Source organism: Homalodisca vitripennis, chromosome X (assembly GCF_021130785.1).
Source record: "Homalodisca vitripennis isolate AUS2020 chromosome X, UT_GWSS_2.1, whole genome shotgun sequence".
In the NCBI taxonomy this organism is placed as follows: domain Eukaryota; kingdom Metazoa; phylum Arthropoda; class Insecta; order Hemiptera; family Cicadellidae; genus Homalodisca; species Homalodisca vitripennis.
In genome coordinates, this window is record NC_060215.1 from 147,649,025 (window position 1) to 147,668,522 (window position 19,498).

The following is a 19,498-nucleotide window of genomic DNA, read 5'->3' on the forward strand; positions in this document are numbered from 1 at the left end:
ATATTGAACTTGTATGATGAAACAAATGTAATTTAGACTGATGTAATGTTTAAATGCTTCTGCATTTTTTGTCGTGCACAAATTTGTAGGGGGCTGTTCAATGTTATAAATATAAATAACATACATAAATGCAGATTATAATTTTAACAAAAATAAACACTACAAACAATAAAACAACTCTTGAAAAAAAACATAAAACAATATAATCTCACCGTATTAGGCGATTTTTTATGATATTTCTTGTGTAATTAATCGTATAAATTTAGTTTAATTAGACTGTAAATAAAATAAAATAAATAACTGCATCACTTTTAATACAAGGTGAATCACGATCCGTGCGTATAGATACAGTGTATGCAATAAGTATTAAAATTATTACGTTAAACTGCAATGAACTGAAAAACCCAACAATTTTCTAAAGCACACAGTTCACGTATTTTATATTGAATAAAACAATGGAATAAGTAATATTGAATTGGCACTGTCGTTATTAATTTATTAATCCAAAATTAATATTTGAAAAAGCTTTAATTTAAATTTCGCACTGTTTATCCTGCAGGTTTGGTCTTAAATGAACACGAAATTTTAAAGTAATATTTAAAGCTGCTTGACTAAAATTTTCTACATTGTATAAACATATTCTATAATTCAAGTTATTCGATCTTGTTCAGAAGTCCTGATACAAATAAAGTTATTGAGCGAAATGTTTAAAAGTTTGAACGCAAAATATTATCTGTGCGCGGTATCCATTAATTTCTTTGAACGACGTTTCTCAAAAACTTCAAAAAATCGACAAAAGTGCCGAAGATGCGATTTCAAAAGTTTTATATATGACGTCACCTTAAAGTGACGACATTTCACCATAACCTCATTGGCTAACCGCTGATAAAGCTAGTTCATTTATAAACATGTATATAATTTTATTGTTTCTCTTCTCCGAATTTACCTACCATATTATGTAAAACAAATTTTATTTTCTTCATTCATTTTTTAAAATCCTGAACAATGAAATGACAGCTAAGGTGTCATTGCGGTGTCAATGCGGTTTTCGGTTGGATTTCGTTATTTTTAAAGAAAATTTTGGACACCACTTTAAGATGCATTTCTAGATACAAGAAAAATAGAAATAGTATTTATTATTCCACGAGTAGTGGTAGGACTTTTAAGTGGAACTTTGCGACACCTTCTGGTCAAGTTCAAAGAACAATGTTTGAAGATAAGTATATGAAATTTTTATTTTTATTCTGGTTGGATGGAATGGAGTATGATTGGAAGTAATGTTATTTTTGTATAACAATAATTTACTTTCGAAAACATATTAAAACCTGGTGGTGGTGGTGGTGGTGGTGGTGATGTGTGTGTGTGTGTGTGTGTGTGTGTGTGTGTGTGTGTGTGTGTGTGTGTGTGTGTGTGTGTGTGTGTGTGTGTGTGTGGTGTGTGTGTGTGTGTGTGTGTGTGTGTGTGTGTGTGTGTGTGTGTGTGTGATATTCTTATATCATTACGCTCTCTTGTGTCCCAAGAAACATATACAATTCGACTTATGCCCAATTTCCAATTCCGCACTAAATCTCCATTAGACGACTTCATGAATAGAAAAAGCTTAATTGCCGTGCATTCACAAGAAATAATACAATGAGTCAAATTCAAGCATAAGTTCACATTTATATTAATCTCAAATCCCAATTTTAAAAATAAACTGTAATTATATACATTTCAATAAAACAAGCACAACACACATAAATTACTGTATATTCAAAGCCTTTATGATAATTCTGAAATCAAGAAAAAATATGACACCTTGAACTATAAATTAGAATCCGCTTATTGAAGGAGCTGTGTGGTAAAACGTCTAGGCTACACATAACATGAATGTAGAATATACCTGTATTAGGTTAGCTTTCCACAAAGATAACAAGGAAATATAACAGAATAATAGAGAACTAAAAGACAAATTAAATTCATAGTAAAATAAAATTCGAAAATTTAATATCGTAAAACCATTTGTATCTTCTCAATTTTACTTAGTTTAATCTTTACGAAAAATGTATTGATCATGAACTCTTTACCTGGCTCTGAGTCTTCCTCAACCGTGCCTGGCAAGTCGCTTGGGCCCTGACCTGGGTTGAAACCTTGGACCAAATCCATCCTCGAGTCGAGTGAGAACTGCTTCCCCGACATTAGGATACCTCGAATGCGTCTTCTCATAGCTGTCAATAGCAGACTATTGTTGAGTGCGGGCTTATAAAGCAAACTAAGACATGTATAGCGTGCGAAACGTGGTATTCAAAAACCGTACTTAGCTACGAATGGGAGAACGAAAAATGGATGACATTTTCATGGACTAACCTTTGGTTATTATACATCGTACAAATAAAGTAAACAAACATAGATACAAACATTTTGGATCTAAAATAATGCAGCTACCTGGTGGAAAGGGTTGATTCAATTTGAATGTTGAATTTAGCTCATCGAACTTTTGTGCATCGGTAAGGTAGCTCTTTCTTACACTACTTAACTTGCATGTTATACTTTTAACATACATTTGATCTATTGTGATACAAACACGAGTAACAATTTAAAATAATACTTATTCCAAAACCCTTCCTGCTTTGTCCAAGCCTTCAAATTATTGCTCATCTCCTTATCTCATATCTATACAAAAATTAAATTGCACAGCATTGGACTATTCTAAATGAATGACTGCCATTAATTTGTGCATTACTGTGTAGGTTCCTGTCCTAAGCCACCAAATTTATGTAATTCATCCCTATTTCTCGTTGTTACGAATTAAACATATTAAAATATAATATATATATTTATGTATCTAGTTATTGAACTTCACCTACAAATCATGCGTAACTTAGTGCGGCCAAATATAAGTAATGCAATGAATAATAAATAAATAAATCTCATTTTTAAATGAAAAATATTCTAATTTACACGAAAGATATGGCAGCAGACAATTCTAGGCCACTTTTGTACTCCAATATAGTCAGAGAAGTTGTGGCAAGCCGGGCCTAAAGTCGATGCCCAAGTTGTCCAGCAATTTCTGCACCCGTCTTGGAGAACAGTTATTGACCTTATTAAGAAGGAGAATCTTGTAGGGTTGATAACCTTAGGGATGTTCTTGACGTTCAAAATATGGAAATGGTTTACTATGCATACGTGCAATCTCTTTTTGCATTTGGGATCATTTCTTGAGGGCAGCTTACGCGTCTAATCTTGATCCGTGTTCACAGTTTATAAATCTACTTTAAAATTAGCTTTTGAGAAATGCCATAGATATACAATCTCCATTTTATTTCAAGAAACTAACATTTTTACAATAAGTCAGCTTTTTATAACATTTCTTTTAATTCAAATGTATAAACGTTGAAATGATCTTTTTCAAGGAATTCAACACACCAATAACACACGTTATTATAGATCTGCAGGAATTATATCTGCAATTATCTGTCTTTTTTTAAAACCAACTCATACTACCCAGCTCACGTACATTTTGTAAATATCAGTAAACAGTTTCAAAATTGTAAGTTAATCGGTGGTTGTTGTCATTGTCTACTGAGAATGTAGAGGCAGTGCTGTCTACGAACTACGGGCGAACAGTCGAACCTGTGTATGGCCACCCCTTCCTCCCTTCATCATCCGTTATAACTGCGGCGTCATCATTGCATCCTCTGTTGCGATCTTGTTACCCTTTTTGCGTTTATATCCTATTGTAAACTACTTTTAACCTAATAACACTTCACGCTTTAACACTTACACATAACAATTACACAATTGTTACCTCTTTCATTATATTTACAATTTATAAATGTTAAATATTCAGTCCGCTATTAATTTTAGCAAAAGAAATTACTCGGGTCTGCGCCAGGCATCATAACCCATGCAGGCTCATTTTCCAACGACAATGCTTTTCTCTATGGCGCTTCTTCTTTTTTTGTTTCAAGCTGCTTTTTGTAAATAAAAAAAATTGAGATTGCAGTATTGTAAATGTAGTTGGGAAATAAATCAATTCATTCATCCTCTGACCAAGCGCCATAAAATCAGGAATAACTGTTTGTCACCCTCAGTGAATGTGGGCTGGGCAGAAGACAGCCTACACAGAAAGAGGACGAGTCTGAAGAAGTCGTGCTTTCTTACCTCATTCAAGCAACTATGGGCTTCTTGGCACTCATGACTCACATGGTGACAGAATTCGCAGTTTGTTAACGACCCAGATGTCCCCTCCTGTCATTTTGATGGTGGAAAAGTATAATTAGGCTCCTCCATCGTCCCGAGAAGGATGTTATCGTTTCTTCTTGCTTTATAGTCTCTTAAAGCCCTACCTCCACGACTATAACAAATAGACGGGAACAATCGTACTCTGAATTCCTGTGAATCTCGAGGTCACTTTGTGCCACCTATTGTAGCGTACGTAAAGGTGAATAAAAAGTCAGGACTCCTCTATTTTTTTAGAGTGTATATAAGGAGATAACTGTGGAGAGGAAGTGCTAAAACTCTCTGCACTTAAAATTAAATAATAACCAAGAAATTTAGCTTTACTTAAAAGTGATATAATCTGTCGAGCGCCCTCACTGCCTGTGTTGTGATAACTACCACAAATAATCTGTCTTATTTTTACCAGGCTAAGTTAGAGCTAAGAAGCACTCTCTAACACTTAATCTGGGGACCAACGGCTTAAAGGTGACTTCCGAACCACCACCAACGGCCGGGCAGACGGGCTGCTTGCAAGGACAGGATCGCTCAGCGGTCACCCATCCAAGCAGCAGCCACGCTACGTTACTTGATCGGGTTATCTTGCGATAACCGTTGTACCCACTACACTGCGCCATTGGCAAGACAAAGGCGAAGCAACAACTGCTTTACTACAAAATAATCTCAATTTTTGTGCTAAAATAATTGATGTTTACGAACATACCTGGGCTGTCTTTAGCTTGCACGCTGAGTAAATGGCTCAAGGGCAAAGATGGACCACCAAACTCGAAGATAGCTGCGTAGCTGCCGTTCACTATTTTCGGTGACATTGGCGAATTGGCTAGAAGTAAACTGGATCCAAAATCGGCATTTCTCTCTCTTGTTTCTGAAAATAGAAACATTATTAATAAACAGATCCCATTTATTGCTTAAAAAATATCCGAATGCTTTCTTGTTTCCGTCATATGAGTTATTTTATAAGTTCTTAAAAACATCAAAAGTCCATCAATCTGAATAAGACTGTAATTATTTTCCAAAAACTATTTCAGAGCATTAAAGTTTGATTTAGTGTTACCGGTTTTCAAATTTACGCTTAGAAAATGTTAAATATAGTTATTTAATTCAATTAATATTGTTAACCATAACACATATTTATATTATACTATTGTACTGATCAGTTGTTTGAACAGAGCACCTGATTATTGTTTTACGTGCATAATTTATATAAAGTGAAAAATAAAATGGGCTTCAGAGTTAATCACTGGGGGACACCACAAATTACGTTGACTGCTGGGTCATTGATATGGAACCACATCCATGCAAGTTGGAGCCCGTAATTACCCCGTATAATCTACAGTTATTTATTAATCTAAAATAATGGTAATTACAGGATTAAGTAATCTAAACATTCAACTACTACATCAATCAAGTATGTGACCGCACTAACGCTTCAAACCCATTTTCTTTAAAATAGCACACAATGTATGCGATATTATTTCATGAAAACACTTATCAATTAATCTAAGAATAATTTTTCATAGATTGAGTTCGTGGTTGATGATATGAATATAGACCTATAGTTATTTGATTTTGTTGGGCAACTGTTTTTTAAATATATTTTAGCCGATGCTGAAAATGAAATTTCATTCACAAACAGGCCTATTTATAACTAAGTAAGCAACGTCGAATCCTTCTGGATGGCCAAACTGAGAAATCAACATCTGCCAAGTTTTTGGATTATAGGATTTTACATCAAAATCCTATTCTAAAATTATTAACAGCTAAAATTCCCTTCTATGAACTCAATGCCATTAAACGCAACTAAGAAAGTTAAAAGACTTCCCACAATGTGGGTATCATCCTGGAATTTTTCAAGTCTATTTTTGCTGTTTTATAAAATAATATCCAATGCCATGTTACAGTATGTATTTGAATCATTTATGCTCTCCTGATAGTAAGTTTTAGAAGCTCTATTTAACGTCTATGATTATCGCAATTACTCTAAACAAAAACATGAGAATGCTTCTTTCAAAAGATACGTACAGCTGGAGCATTAAATTTGGCTTTGATCAGTGTTGTGATGAGGTTCTTGTCCCTTACTCTCCATATTCTAAGGAAGCTAAGATCTATCACCTGTGAAGTGGAGTTACTGAACTCAGCAACAGCTGATTAAAACAGAATAATAGCTTAAAAAAGTTTACGAAATTTGTCGAACAATAGAACAGCCATTATAGTTGTCAGATTATTATAACTTTATCACGCAGTCTCCTACGCGAAGAAACTAAACAATGTCGAAAAAAAGTAACACATTTATGTCCCTTATGGCTACGGCCATACGTGCGTTTTTTCCCGCGGTAAAGTATCTTGTGTTCCCGCTGCTTGAAATCCCGCCACGAGGTTCGGCCACACGCCACACATGGAAAACCGGAGTATCCACGAATTGTCTTAGTTAGGTGACCGTCCATAGCAGAAAACATGAATATATTTAAAGTGAGTTTAAACAAAAATACAGTGACAGCTTTGTGTGCGTTGGTGGTTGTTCGCCGCCGTCGCAAGAGAAAATACTGGACTCATCCAATTGTTAGTGACGATGTCCAACTCAGCTTCGCCTAGTGTATCCGTTGCTCTTGGAAAATTGTTCATAAAATAATAACATATCTGCAACATTTATAAAACGTTTTCTTTATTTAAAATGCTATTGTTTACAGATGAAATAATTGATACGGGCGCGCTGCTTGGGCAATACTGATCATAAAGTCGACTACGGGGCCGTTTCAAAACGGTGCGTTTCACAACATAAAGTATTATTTAAAACTATTTACAAACAGGAAAGATGTAGTATTCTTTAAAACGAAACAAAAGAGGTTTCAAACCTCCAGTTTCAGACACCAAAGTTGTTATTTGAAGTTAAATTTGTGGCTGTTTCAAATGGTCAAGTTTTTAAATGTCAAGTTCACTCAACTTTGGAACAGCCTGTGGGGTGCATTACGTTCATTTCAGGCTCTATTGAACTGCCTAGCTCTGTACTCCAGGAATGCCCTGTACTCTTAGTTCTCGTGTTTGAGGAATACAGAAAATAATCTGTGTAATGATCATCATTATATTAAGTACAAAATGATAACTGATGATGAACTAAATAGATTTCTGAACGTGATAGCAAAATAGTTATTGGAATAAAACTGCTTTAAGACAATGTTAGTACTATATCAGTCAAATTTTATAACTTTTCCTTTTGAGGTATACAATTTAAGTTAGAATTGTTGCTAAATAAATAAAACATATCTCATTAGAAATTTAGTGTAAGTAATATAGTAATTAGATTAGCCAGTATAATTGCTTCATCATTTGAAGAACACGCAATACTCGTATATTGCAGTGACGGCAATTTTAATTGTCATCCTATATTATTAATTGCACTCTCTTTCGCTGACTGTTTCCTGCTGATAAACAGGTACTTCATATGGACGGCATACAGAACTCTCCTCAGATATCTGTTGGCTACTTGAACCATCTCTTCATTTCAATTTACAATAGTTGGACTGTAAGCTAAGTGGTGATATTAATTTCATAACGGAATTAAACTTTTTATAAATGAAACCAAATATGCCACTCTCTGAAGGTATAACTTATTACGTATTATAATATTTTAACAATTTAATTTTCAACCGTTTTTATTTGGGTCTAATTTCAAAACTGCCTAAATTGCTTACTTTAAATTTTTTAGTTTCAAGTGGAGTTATCAAAAGAAGTGTTAATTACTACTGTACTCAGGGGAATTATCTTAAAATGGTATGAGTTAAAAATAAAACGATATTTACGTAACCCAAAATTATACTATATTACACTCTTTAAAAAGCTGTACTTCGAGGCCTAGAAAACAATTCTTCGATATATGGTTGCATAGCTCCAGTAACTAATAATTAAACTACTAGTGTTTTAGCCCAGTTGGAGTCCTTAAATTTGAGTACGTATATATTATCTTAGTAAATCACATATTATGTAATATGATGGAACCCTCTGATAATTTTGAGCGGAAGTAGGCATATTTGAGATTCGTAGTATTTAAGTGTTTATGTACGGTATACTTTTAACACAATTATAAATAGTAGATTATGCGTGATGAAAGAACGAAAATAAATAACATATGACATATCATATTTACGATTAGTTTAGTACCCTTAATGGACATACATATGATTGATTCACGAACTATCTTGTTCACCGTCTTTGTACATATATTATTTATAGTTGGAAATTATGGACATCTGTATACAAACAAGGAAGCAATACAGTGTATGTCATTTATTTCCAATCTCTGTTAGTCATTCTCGAATCAAAAAGTTGACATAACTGAGTTTAAAAGTTAACCATAAACTAACCAATATAGAGTTACAACAACGGCAATTGCATTACATTTTATGTAGATAGTTTATGTTGGCGCTTACGCAATAAAGAAAATGCCTTAAACACAACAACTTCCAGTTATTATTTCCATAAAAACTAAAAACGTTCAGGGTATTGCCTTTTTTTAACCAAACAAGTTTGAAAACTCATAACTTACTATTACTAATTGCATACAATTACTCATTGCATATTATGACAAAAAAACGGGATTGTTTAATAAAACTATATGGTTTAAAATTATTTTATGACATTAAGTTTACAAATATATTAGAGTGAACTTCAGTAAAATTATACATTTATTTATTGAAACTTCTATAACACTACTTATTAAAACTCAATGTTATTTACATATTACCTTAACATTGTTCAAAATATTTTAAATGCTAGACTTCTCTAAAATACAAAAAGTACTAACTAAAATAAAAATAAAAGTATGTTATGTTTTGTACAAATGAATATCATCATGGAAATAATACAATACACCTTTCTTTATTCCTTACATAATAAGTTCCAAACAAAGTATCTTAAACTCAACACCCGTATAGTAACAAAAAACTCTCAAATATAATACGACAATTTTTAGTGCACCACATTTTTAAAATATTAGTGGCGCACGAAATGTTTTTGAAATGAAATAAAATAATATATAAACTAAACCTTTACAATTTTTAATATTTGTATTCGAAAAGAGTATATCATAGTTTTAAGTTGACAAAAAACTACCTGCAAATTTAGTTTTGGGTATGGTAACAAAGTTAGTTTTTCTTTAATCATATTATTTCATTAACAATGTAAATTTATTTATTTTTACAACAACAAAAAATATAACATAGTAATGATAACTCCGACTATGTTTTAATCTTGTCCTGTCTATAGCCAGCCATTTTCGTTACAGAGGTATGAAAGCAAATGTGTTTTGAGAAATAATAATATAATTATAATAATAAAACAGAATGTCTTAATATGTAACAGTAACACAATGCGTATGATCGATGCTGCGTTTATAGTGCATTTACTTTCATCTAAAAATAAACACGAGGGTAGGTCGGTGTCTAAAACAAAGATAGCTGCAATACAATGCTTTTTAAAAAGATAATTGAATCAATAATGAGGTTTCTAAACCTATAATATTATTTTATGTTTACGTACATTCAATAAAAGGAAACTTGACATTACTTACTGTATATTAAAGTTTAATTACATGTTTGACTGAACATTCAAAAAAGTTAATAGATTTTAAATATAAGTTAGTTTGGTTGTGTTTATGGAAAAGGTTTTCTGGGTAATTTATTACTCTTATCTTTTTATTTCATTGGACTATTTATTGAACAGTAACAGTATTTGCATAAATACTCAAAGTACCAAACAATCTTGTTTTAATTTGCGTAAAATTAAGTTTAGAAGTTTAAAACATTGGCTGAGCATGGCTGCAACTACTGTCGAGTGAAACGCCTTCAAAATTCGTGAGGCAACATTCACGGCAAATCTGGAACAGACTTTACTGGACCGTATGAAACTTGACGTTTTGAAAACTGGTCCATGTTTAATACAAACTATTAGACACGTAACGTTTTGGAACTTTACATTATAGAACTCATTATTTTTTTAAACATTTTAATTATAATTTAGCCGTCTTGAAACTGTACGATTTGAAATCACAAGTCTACCAAAATAATAATATTAATAATCCCTTTATCGGATTTAACAATACATGACATTATATCGCACTCTTAAACTTGTATGAATTTTGTAAAATCCATGTACACGTTTTCTAGCGGTCAGACATACATTTTATAAATTCATACAAACGCATCCATTCCGATATCAGGCCCAGAGTTTTTTCTTGATTTCTAAATTTTCCAGTGGCTCATCATGAATTCTTCAATAGACTAAAATGCTTTAACACCAAAAGGCGTTTGAGACGAGTTCTGAATTGATTTTGGTTGTAGTAGTTTTTACACTTTCAGGGAGCTTGTTGATTAGTTTGATACCAACCTTATTAGTTAGACACTAATTAGTGTTGAGACAACGTCAGTCTGTGTTGCAGTGCTCTGAAGTTGCCTTGCCTCTGGTTTCATATTGGTGAACGTCCCGGCACAAACCAAGACAGTATAGAAATATAGATGAAGGGCAAAGTCAGCAATCCCAGCTCCCTAAAAGATTCCTTGCACGACACTTCATTCTGACAGTTTTTGTTTTGGATTTAAAAACTCGCTCCATTTTGTTTTTGAACGAGCTTCCTAAAGTCTTATTCTATACGCTAAATGTGAATGAATATGGCCATAATAAACCATATTAAGACATTTGAAAATATACCTGAGGTAACTCCTCTATCAAGGAGCATTCCCAATAAATTCGCGGAATTAGTCTCCTCTAAAAGGTCTTCATCCACAAAAACAGCTGGGCGCACTGCACGATTTCGCTGTCGGATCTCTCCGAAAAATGAATGATATTAAATTTGATTTCGACTAGTTTGTTTTCAAGTTCATTTCCGAAAAGAATTGTATGCATGAATTAAATTCTATTAATAATAATATTCTTTGTTGCGTGAAACAATTACAATATTGCACGGCATGCGTCAACGTAACTGTATAAAATACATAACTACATCAGATAAATGATATTCGTCAAGTTAAATACATACAACGCAATACAATATTTGTATGTATTAGAACCGGGACCGGGGGTTTTGTGGTTGTTGTTAATTTCAAAAATGTTCATCCCAGCGGCCCATCATGAACTCATCAGTTGAGTGAAATGCGTTTGACATAAAAAATGTTTTACTCGAGATTTTTTAAATTTTTTTTGTTTCATCGAGTTGTTTGATGCCCGCAGGGAGCCTAATGATTAGTCGACTCCAACTTGTGATGGCAAGTGTTCGAAAGCTGCCGTTCTGTGCTGTTCGACTCGAAAGTTATCCCTGCCTCTAATCCCGTATTGGTGGACATCCCTGCCCCTTTCCAACTCGCATTTAAGTCAACAGTACAGGGCCACATCGAGAATCTATATTCTGACAGGGCAGAATATAGTATAGAATCTATACCCTGTCAGGGTATAGAATCTATATCTATACCCTGACAGGGCAGGGTCAGCAAACCAAGCTCTCTAAAGGCATCTACGTACGACTCTCTGGGGTTTAATTTTGAAATAATTCTGACGGCTTTCTTTTGAGACCTTCTGTGAATGATGTGATCTCCAAATACTGGAGGGATTTATTTTTGAAATAAAAAGCTGAAATAAAATACTAACTTACGTTTTGAATCTGATGTTACTGCACGTCCCATAGATACTGAACATTGCACTATGTTGCACGTTTATTGAGAATGTCGAAATGTTATCTGTTTAAATAAACCACCGCTCTGAGGTTGAAATGTTTGTAGGAATGATCACACACCCCTCTACACCCCGCGTCACGCATAACCCTACGATTAACCAACCGGCCGCGCACACGGACTAAATAACTTCGTCTGTACAGTTAATAAAATCACTAACTGTATTAAATTCATTCACTGTTGTAACCTTCTTCAACACGTTCTTCTCCATCAGTCAATAACGCAAATTTGTCTGCGTTAGTACAGGAGTCTGGATTTTGCTTCAAAGTTTCCACTTGGAAAGCTTTCTCGAGGAGTTGTTTCTTAAATTTTAAGAACAGCAAGGAAGTGATTAGATTTTACTCGGTATAGTTATAAAGTGTTTATAGGTCGGGTACGCGTAAAATTTCAAACAAATGAAAAAAGGCAGCGGACGGACTGCAGTCCTTAGAGGAATATGTACATTTATTTACCCAGCTTGTATTTAAGAGGCAGCACTGTATTTATTCACGTTAAAGATAAAATATTAATATCTCGGTAGAACTAATTTTACATTACTTGCCTTGGTACAAGTACGAGTAAAAAGTCACAGTTCAGTCCATCGTCTGAGCTCCATTTCGTGGAACAATGTGGGAAAGGTACAGGTGACCGCCTATCGTTTAGGAGACCCAGTGAATAATATTACTATTTTAAATAAGTAGATCAGCAAATATGGTTAGAAAACCAAAAGTTTTAAAAAGTATTTTAAGATCATTGATTTTTCTTGGGCCAAAATTTATAATGGAGTTACTGCAACACTTAAAAAAAGCAAATAATTTGAAATATTTAAATTTTTACAAAAAAGTGGTTACTTTAACACGAAGACATAGTGCCATTATCAAATATCTTACAATAAACTAAAAATACTGTAAATGATTGAGAGCTCTGTTTGTGTGATAAGTTGTTTTTGTTTATAATTTATATTATTAATATAAAAGAGGGTTGGATGAATAATGACTACAAATACATTGTAATTTTTGTTTTGAATTATTTAGTTTAAGCTGTGTTAAGAGTTAGTTCTGTTATTTAATTATTGTTATTTACGCGTTCATATTTATTACAGTATTGTTATTTCGGATCAGATTTTTTTTTCAATAATTTTTAAAATGTTTTTTAGACCACGTGTATTTCTGTTGTTTTTGATGATTTATTTTGTTGCTTATATAGATTTAGTCATAATGTACGAGTTTATGCAAAAAGAGTAATACCGCATAAGTCCGATACATTTTTGTATGAAATGTATAAAAGATGGACTCTGAGATGTGAAATTTTTCTTCTGTATAGCTAGCCTTCATGATTGGCTAAGGAAGGTTAGTATTTTCCATAATTGAAAACTGTAATAATTGTATGATTTTTTAGATGGAAATACATCATTATTATTATTAAAAGAAATATTTTTGATCGGACAAGTATAGATTTTGAAAAGGCTTAGTAACAGACAAGTAAGTTTATGCCATATTTAAAGCTAGCAAAAACAGAACTTAAAATTACCCCATTATAATTATTTTTTATATTTATTTAAGTTAAATCAAGGTTATCCTGTCATTTTAATAAATATCAATAAATTTCGTAAAAGAAAAATTAAAACTTTAAGACCTTAAGACTAATAAAAAAAACTTAAGACTCGCCACTGCTTTGCAGTGTTACCGATACCAGCCCCACAATAAACGGCAATGTTCCGAATTAAAAGTAAGGGCGCCGAATTAAAAATTTTAATAGTTGGCGTGAAAAAAGTAAAAAAAAGGAAATAATGCCTTATTTCACCAGACGAAGTTAGTGCTAAGAAGCCATCTCTAGCAGTTAACTTTCTTATCTGTCTCGTAAGAGTCTATTTAAATTTATAGCAATTCGTTCCTTTATACTCACTAAACAAACTATATCATATTTTACAAAATCAATTATGTCACGTTAATGCTCCCGTACATTTGGTTCCAGGGATTACAACCAATACTCACACAAAGGAGATGTGACTGTAATAGCACTCGGATATGATCACATCATGTGGTCGCGCTTTTAATCACATTACTTGATCAATCATTGGTCCAGTAGAGTGCTGCTAAGTCTGTCTACTGCATTGGTCGGAGGGCACTTTGAAGGTTATATTGTTCGCGATCACTTCTAACACAATCGATTACTCTAATGGAGACAATCTTTTTATTACCTCAGTAAAGTTTTCACCTCTACTAATCACATTTATACGGGTTAACTGTAACTAAGAAATTAAAGTTTTTACAGCAATAAGGTGCTGTACCTCCTAATGGAACTTTGTGCCAGGAGATGACGGAGGGCGGAGCGAGGTCGGTGCTCTCGGCGATGACCTCGTTTGCGGTGCTCCTGATCTCCATCCAATCTCTCATGATGTCATCCAGGGTTGTTTGGCTCGACGTCACTGTAAACCTTATCACGTACTTTCCTGCAACAGACATGATTGTGACGAATGAAGCTAAATGTCACGTGAATGGCGTTATAAATAGCTATATGTGTAGTGTTTTATGTTTCAGCAACTGTTTTTTTTTATACTGGATAAAGCAGACCACGGGTACGTTATGTAGAGATCATACCAAGTAACTGCAACACTTTTGCAAAGGTTCACATCTGGCTGTGTTATACGTTCGAATTAAAGCTGCACTGGTTCACTTATATGCGACAATGTGGATGACCATGGGCGTCACAACACTAACTGCAAATATCGATATATTGGGGTGGAAGGGTTTTTGTTCCCTTAGGAAAAGACGCTTAGAAATGGTACATAGTCCTAAAAGGACCTTTGCACTGCTTCTGGAGCGACAGGATATTCTGGATGAGTAAGGGTGGTTGTAGGACCGCATCCTGCCGAGTTCCACGAGGAAGGACTTTGAGCATCGTAGTCATGACTCCTTGGAAGAAAGGAAGGCCAGCTCTGTAGCAGGCTCTCCAGTCATAGCGGGCAGGGGATGGCACGCTATTGTGTCTAGACTAGCAACTGCCTTTAACACTGAAGGAGCCCCCACCAACTCCAACAGCCATACCCCGCAATAGACACACCTATCGAACTACACTTGCACCCAATATCTTGACTTTTCGGATAGTGACGCTACAGGACATCCAAAAGGTTGCTCAGATGTAAACTGAACGGTATAAACTAGCCAGAAGTGAACCCTCCTGGCAGAGGGAAGGAAGGTTGGATTGATAAGTGTAGTCGACTGCGGAGGAAGCAAGCTCAAAGGTGCTAACAAAGTGCAGAGAGGTTTCTAGCTTGTTGCCCCAAGTGAAAAAACTGCAACACTTTTCTTTCTCGATAACCCCTAATTTGTCCCAAGAACTCACTATTTAAATTATTTCAAACTTTTAAAATACTCTAAAATAATCATCTGGGTTGAAGGTGGGTTTTCAGCGTTTTAAACGTAAACATGGTGCATGCAATACTTCATAAAAATATGTCATTACACTACATTTTGTTAAGAATAAAAGTTAATTACTTTTACCATATATTACCATTTCTTAACTGTATTTACAGGGTGTGCCTGAACGTTTAAGTATTGTGTCAATCTGACTATAATATGTCAGGATACCACGTTTAATCAAACTTATTACTGTGGTATTGTTTCTGAGAATAATAAATAACAAACATAATAAATATAATATTACATTGATATAATTTGTATTTATTTACAAATGTTGAGTTTAGCTACATATTGCCTTCGGCTTATAGAAGCGACTGAATTCCGACACTACCAAAGAGTCGACTCCTGGAATCTTAAATCATTGTTTATTTGTCATTTTTATCCTTGATGTAGTTGCTTTAAATAAGATAATATCTCCAGGTATATTCACGTCTTGTTGGTGAATATACCTTACACTTACAGGTTGCTGTACAGTGCAACCTACTCTGAGTACAGCAAAAACTTATGTGTCAGTTATATGTTGGAAACAGTATGGAGCTGCTTATACCACTAACCGACAACATCGAGATATTGGGGCGAAGAAGATGATCGGTAGGTCTAGTTTACTCCTGGTGGGGGAGGGAAGCTTTAATGCTATTGCTGACCTAAACATGGGGGATTAATGATTTACACGCTTTGGCTGGAATAATCAGAAGTGGAACTGAGGTGACAATAGCCTCCTCTTCTTCCAAGGTCACATGACTAAGAGTGTTCTCGCGGTCCCTCCTGAGTCTCGAGGGGGTAGGCGGCCCCTACCTCCAACCTTACTCATCCTAAATCTCATTTCACTCCGGAAGTAAGGGGAAGGGTCCTTTCAGGACTAAGTGCAATGAAAAGTTTCCTCAGCTTCCCGTCCTAAGTAAAAAATATGAATTTTGAGTTTAGCTCCAGTTCACCTTCCTTTTATTGCAGCGACTTGTATCAGACACTGTCTCAGATTTGACTCCTGGAATCTGAAGTCATGTTTGTCTGAAGATAAAAGGGTAAAGGACCGTGTAAAGGACGCCTTTTCCTGGTCCAGAGGTGTAAGAATTTTTACCCGGAAGAGTCCCGGAGAACCTATGAAAAAAATAATCTGCATGGAAGACATCGAACAGTTCATTGGGAGGAGTTTTTGTTTATGTAATTTAATTACATCGTTTAAGTTTTAGCATTATAATTAAGTATATTATTTATTTTTACATGTAAATAAGGTTATTATGTTTAATTGTTGTTAGGGCGATTATTGAAGTTATTATCCTTAATTTTTATGGCAGTAGTAAACATGTATGGTAAGTTATTTATTCATTACGATTTATATACTAAAAAATATATTGATGATTCTCTTCATAACATGTACTAATGCAAGAAACGCGAGGACAATTTTTGATCCTAACATTAGAGAACTAAACCAAATAAAGAAAAATATAAGTATAATTGTTATTTGTGACACCTGGATTGGTGCTGAGGAGGGTGAATCTTAGATAATGTAAGGTTATAATATTCATAATTGTTGTAATTAGACTTATAGATCCGGAGGAGTAGTTTGTTATGTAGATAACAAAATAACGGTTATCAAGTTAAATATAAATACAGTTACAGCAAATATAATTGCATTATTATCTGGATGTTTGCATTGCAGCATTTATTCGTGTTTTGGATCGCCCATTAGAAAATTGTACTTAAAGAAATCTTTAGTTCAAAAGCACTTTTAAGATGACTATTCTGCTTTAAGTGATTCGAGGTTACATAAACGAGTAGCTTACTGGTAAATTTAAATATTCAAGAGAAAATTTAAGAGTAAGTCAAAATCACTTTCCAGGATAATTTTATACAAACTAAAAAGGTTCGTTTCCTTTTTAAAGAAATATATAATGTTTTTAAGTCGTAGAATGTTTATACTTCCGAAAGTGTGTCTTTTTTCAATCGCTCATTTAGGTATAATGGCCCTACATTTTAATCAATTTACCTACAGTATAAAGTTGAGAGAAACCCTTAAAAAATTGAAAAAAATGAATTTTGTCTCAAAACGATAACTTACTTTTTGTTAAAGGAATTAAAAATGTTATTAAAGTTATTTTATGTGGGAAGTGGTAGTACAGGTATAACTAACTTTTAGTATGTGACTAGGCACATAATTCGTAGAATTTTGAGAATTCTTTTTCTCAAACACTTGTTTAGATACAATAGCCCTAAATTTTGTAATTAGTTTCCCAATTCTATAAAGTTGATAGACATTCTTTAAATATTTGGAAAGACATAACAAGTAATTGTTTCTCAAAACGAGTATGCTAAATGTCTTACATAGAAGCTACATTGATAACTACAGGATTTAATATAAATAACAGATTTAATTTGTTTTATTTATATTTTAATAAAAATGAGTGGGCGAAAAATTCTAACAATCCAAAAAATTATAATTTATACCCTAATTTAAAGGGAACAGTAAATGTTTAGCTTAAGACTGCAAATAACCATGTAACATAACTTTAACAGATAAGAGATATATAGGTAACTGTTAGACGCCACAAAGAGTAGCTCAATAGAAATTTACAAGATTTGAAGTGATGTAACTTTTTTGTTTGTTTTTGTGTATATAGTTTGCCTCCATACTTAAAAATAATGTGGTCTGGGTATTTTCAAAGATGTTTGTAATTATGATCATTGCCTGTTGGAATACATTAATATTAATTTTCCAGTATTATGATTTAATTAATAAGCAACGATTATATACAACATGCTTAGGAAACACTATGAAAACACAAACAGTTATGCTGTGCTGCTATTCGAAGTGGGTATTGCAAATACTATAAGGTGCGATTTTAAACATCCTCCGTAATCTATACCTTTCAGTAGAGCAGGCACGCAATGGATGTTGCCCCGAGAGTTGAGTCTCTTCAAGAGACGTTCTGTTAGCAGATTTTCTCCCCTGAGTCGGATGACAACCAACCCTAGGTGGCGGGGGGCAGGAACCTCGAAGCGAGGATCTGCAAGGACAAGAGCCTCGAAGTTCTGTGCCAGACGAACACCCTGTACAACAAAAAATCTATTAATCCTTGCGCAACATCCCTAGTTCCAGAAAAAAGTTGAAATTCTTTCAAAGTTGATATTATGAATTAATGTTGTTGTTCTAATGTTCATATATTTGGTGAGAAGGATTGATTCAATATGAATGTTGAAGTTATATACATTTTATATTCCGCTCAGTGCAGTGTCTGAAATCTAATACTGTCACATGCTGACACCTGAAATCTGGGACCACGTTTGTCTGAAGTACAATCAGTGCAGCGTCTGAAATCTGATATTGCCACAGACTTGACTCCTGGAATCTGGAGCCACGTGTTTTCGAAGTACTAATCTCGAATGATGGTTGACTGATTGGTTGGTCTGCCAATTTAATGTATGTTGCCTCTATTAATTTCCTTTTAAAGAAATGATGTTGGCTTCATCCCAATACATAATCCCAATACATATGATGGATTTCGGACCAACAATGGTGTGCAATTTTTGACTTTTCTGTTAGACCCTGTCTTGTGTTTTCTTTGTGTTCTTTTTCCTTACGTTTAATGGTCTTTTTGTCTCGCCTGTGTATTCCCTATTGCAACTACATTTTATACTGTAAACACAGTTTTTGGAATCCCTGTGTGACATTTTTTGGTTTCTGTTTTTACGATACTTTGTCTAAGAGTATTGTGTGTTTTAAATGTTGTACTTTCTACCTACTCTTCCAATTTACTCTTCTAATCTAAATCTGAGAAAGAGATCGGATTTAAAATCTCGAAACGTAGTATTACAGATTTTTTGTATCACTGAATGATGGTAAATGTCCGGAAAAAAACCTTTTATCAAGTGTTGTAACATGTTTGAAGTTACTTAAACAGAACTTACAAGTTAACATGGCCGTTTAGTGGTGACTGCATTCATTGGTCGTGCGCACTTATGAGTGGTTTAAACGTTTAAAAGAAGATGAACATATCAAACGTCGAGCAGTGGTAAAGATCCACGACCAGTCGAAGTGTGGGAATTAGTGACAGAAAGAGATCTATTAATTGTAGAGGATATCAAAACATATCACGAATTTTGACCAATAATTTGGGTTTGAAACGGGCTTCTGCTAAGCTTATCCTGAAATTGCTTTCTCCTCAG

At 33.9% G+C, this 19,498-nt stretch overlaps 1 protein-coding gene across 1 annotated transcript in view; it reads right to left on the reverse strand.

Annotated features, from left to right (window-relative positions):
• Positions 1-19,498, reverse strand: part of LOC124369662 (histidine decarboxylase-like) — a 79,787-nt gene that overhangs the window by 29,147 nt on the left and 31,142 nt on the right. Inside the window, exons 11-14 of the mRNA XM_046827712.1 lie at positions 18,199-18,382; positions 14,203-14,364; positions 4,922-5,083; positions 2,067-2,207 (exon numbers count right to left, since the gene is read on the reverse strand). Of these exons, the coding sequence (XP_046683668.1) occupies positions 2,067-2,207; positions 4,922-5,083; positions 14,203-14,364; positions 18,199-18,382 (649 nt within the window). The remainder of the gene's footprint in view (positions 1-2,066; positions 2,208-4,921; positions 5,084-14,202; positions 14,365-18,198; positions 18,383-19,498) is intronic.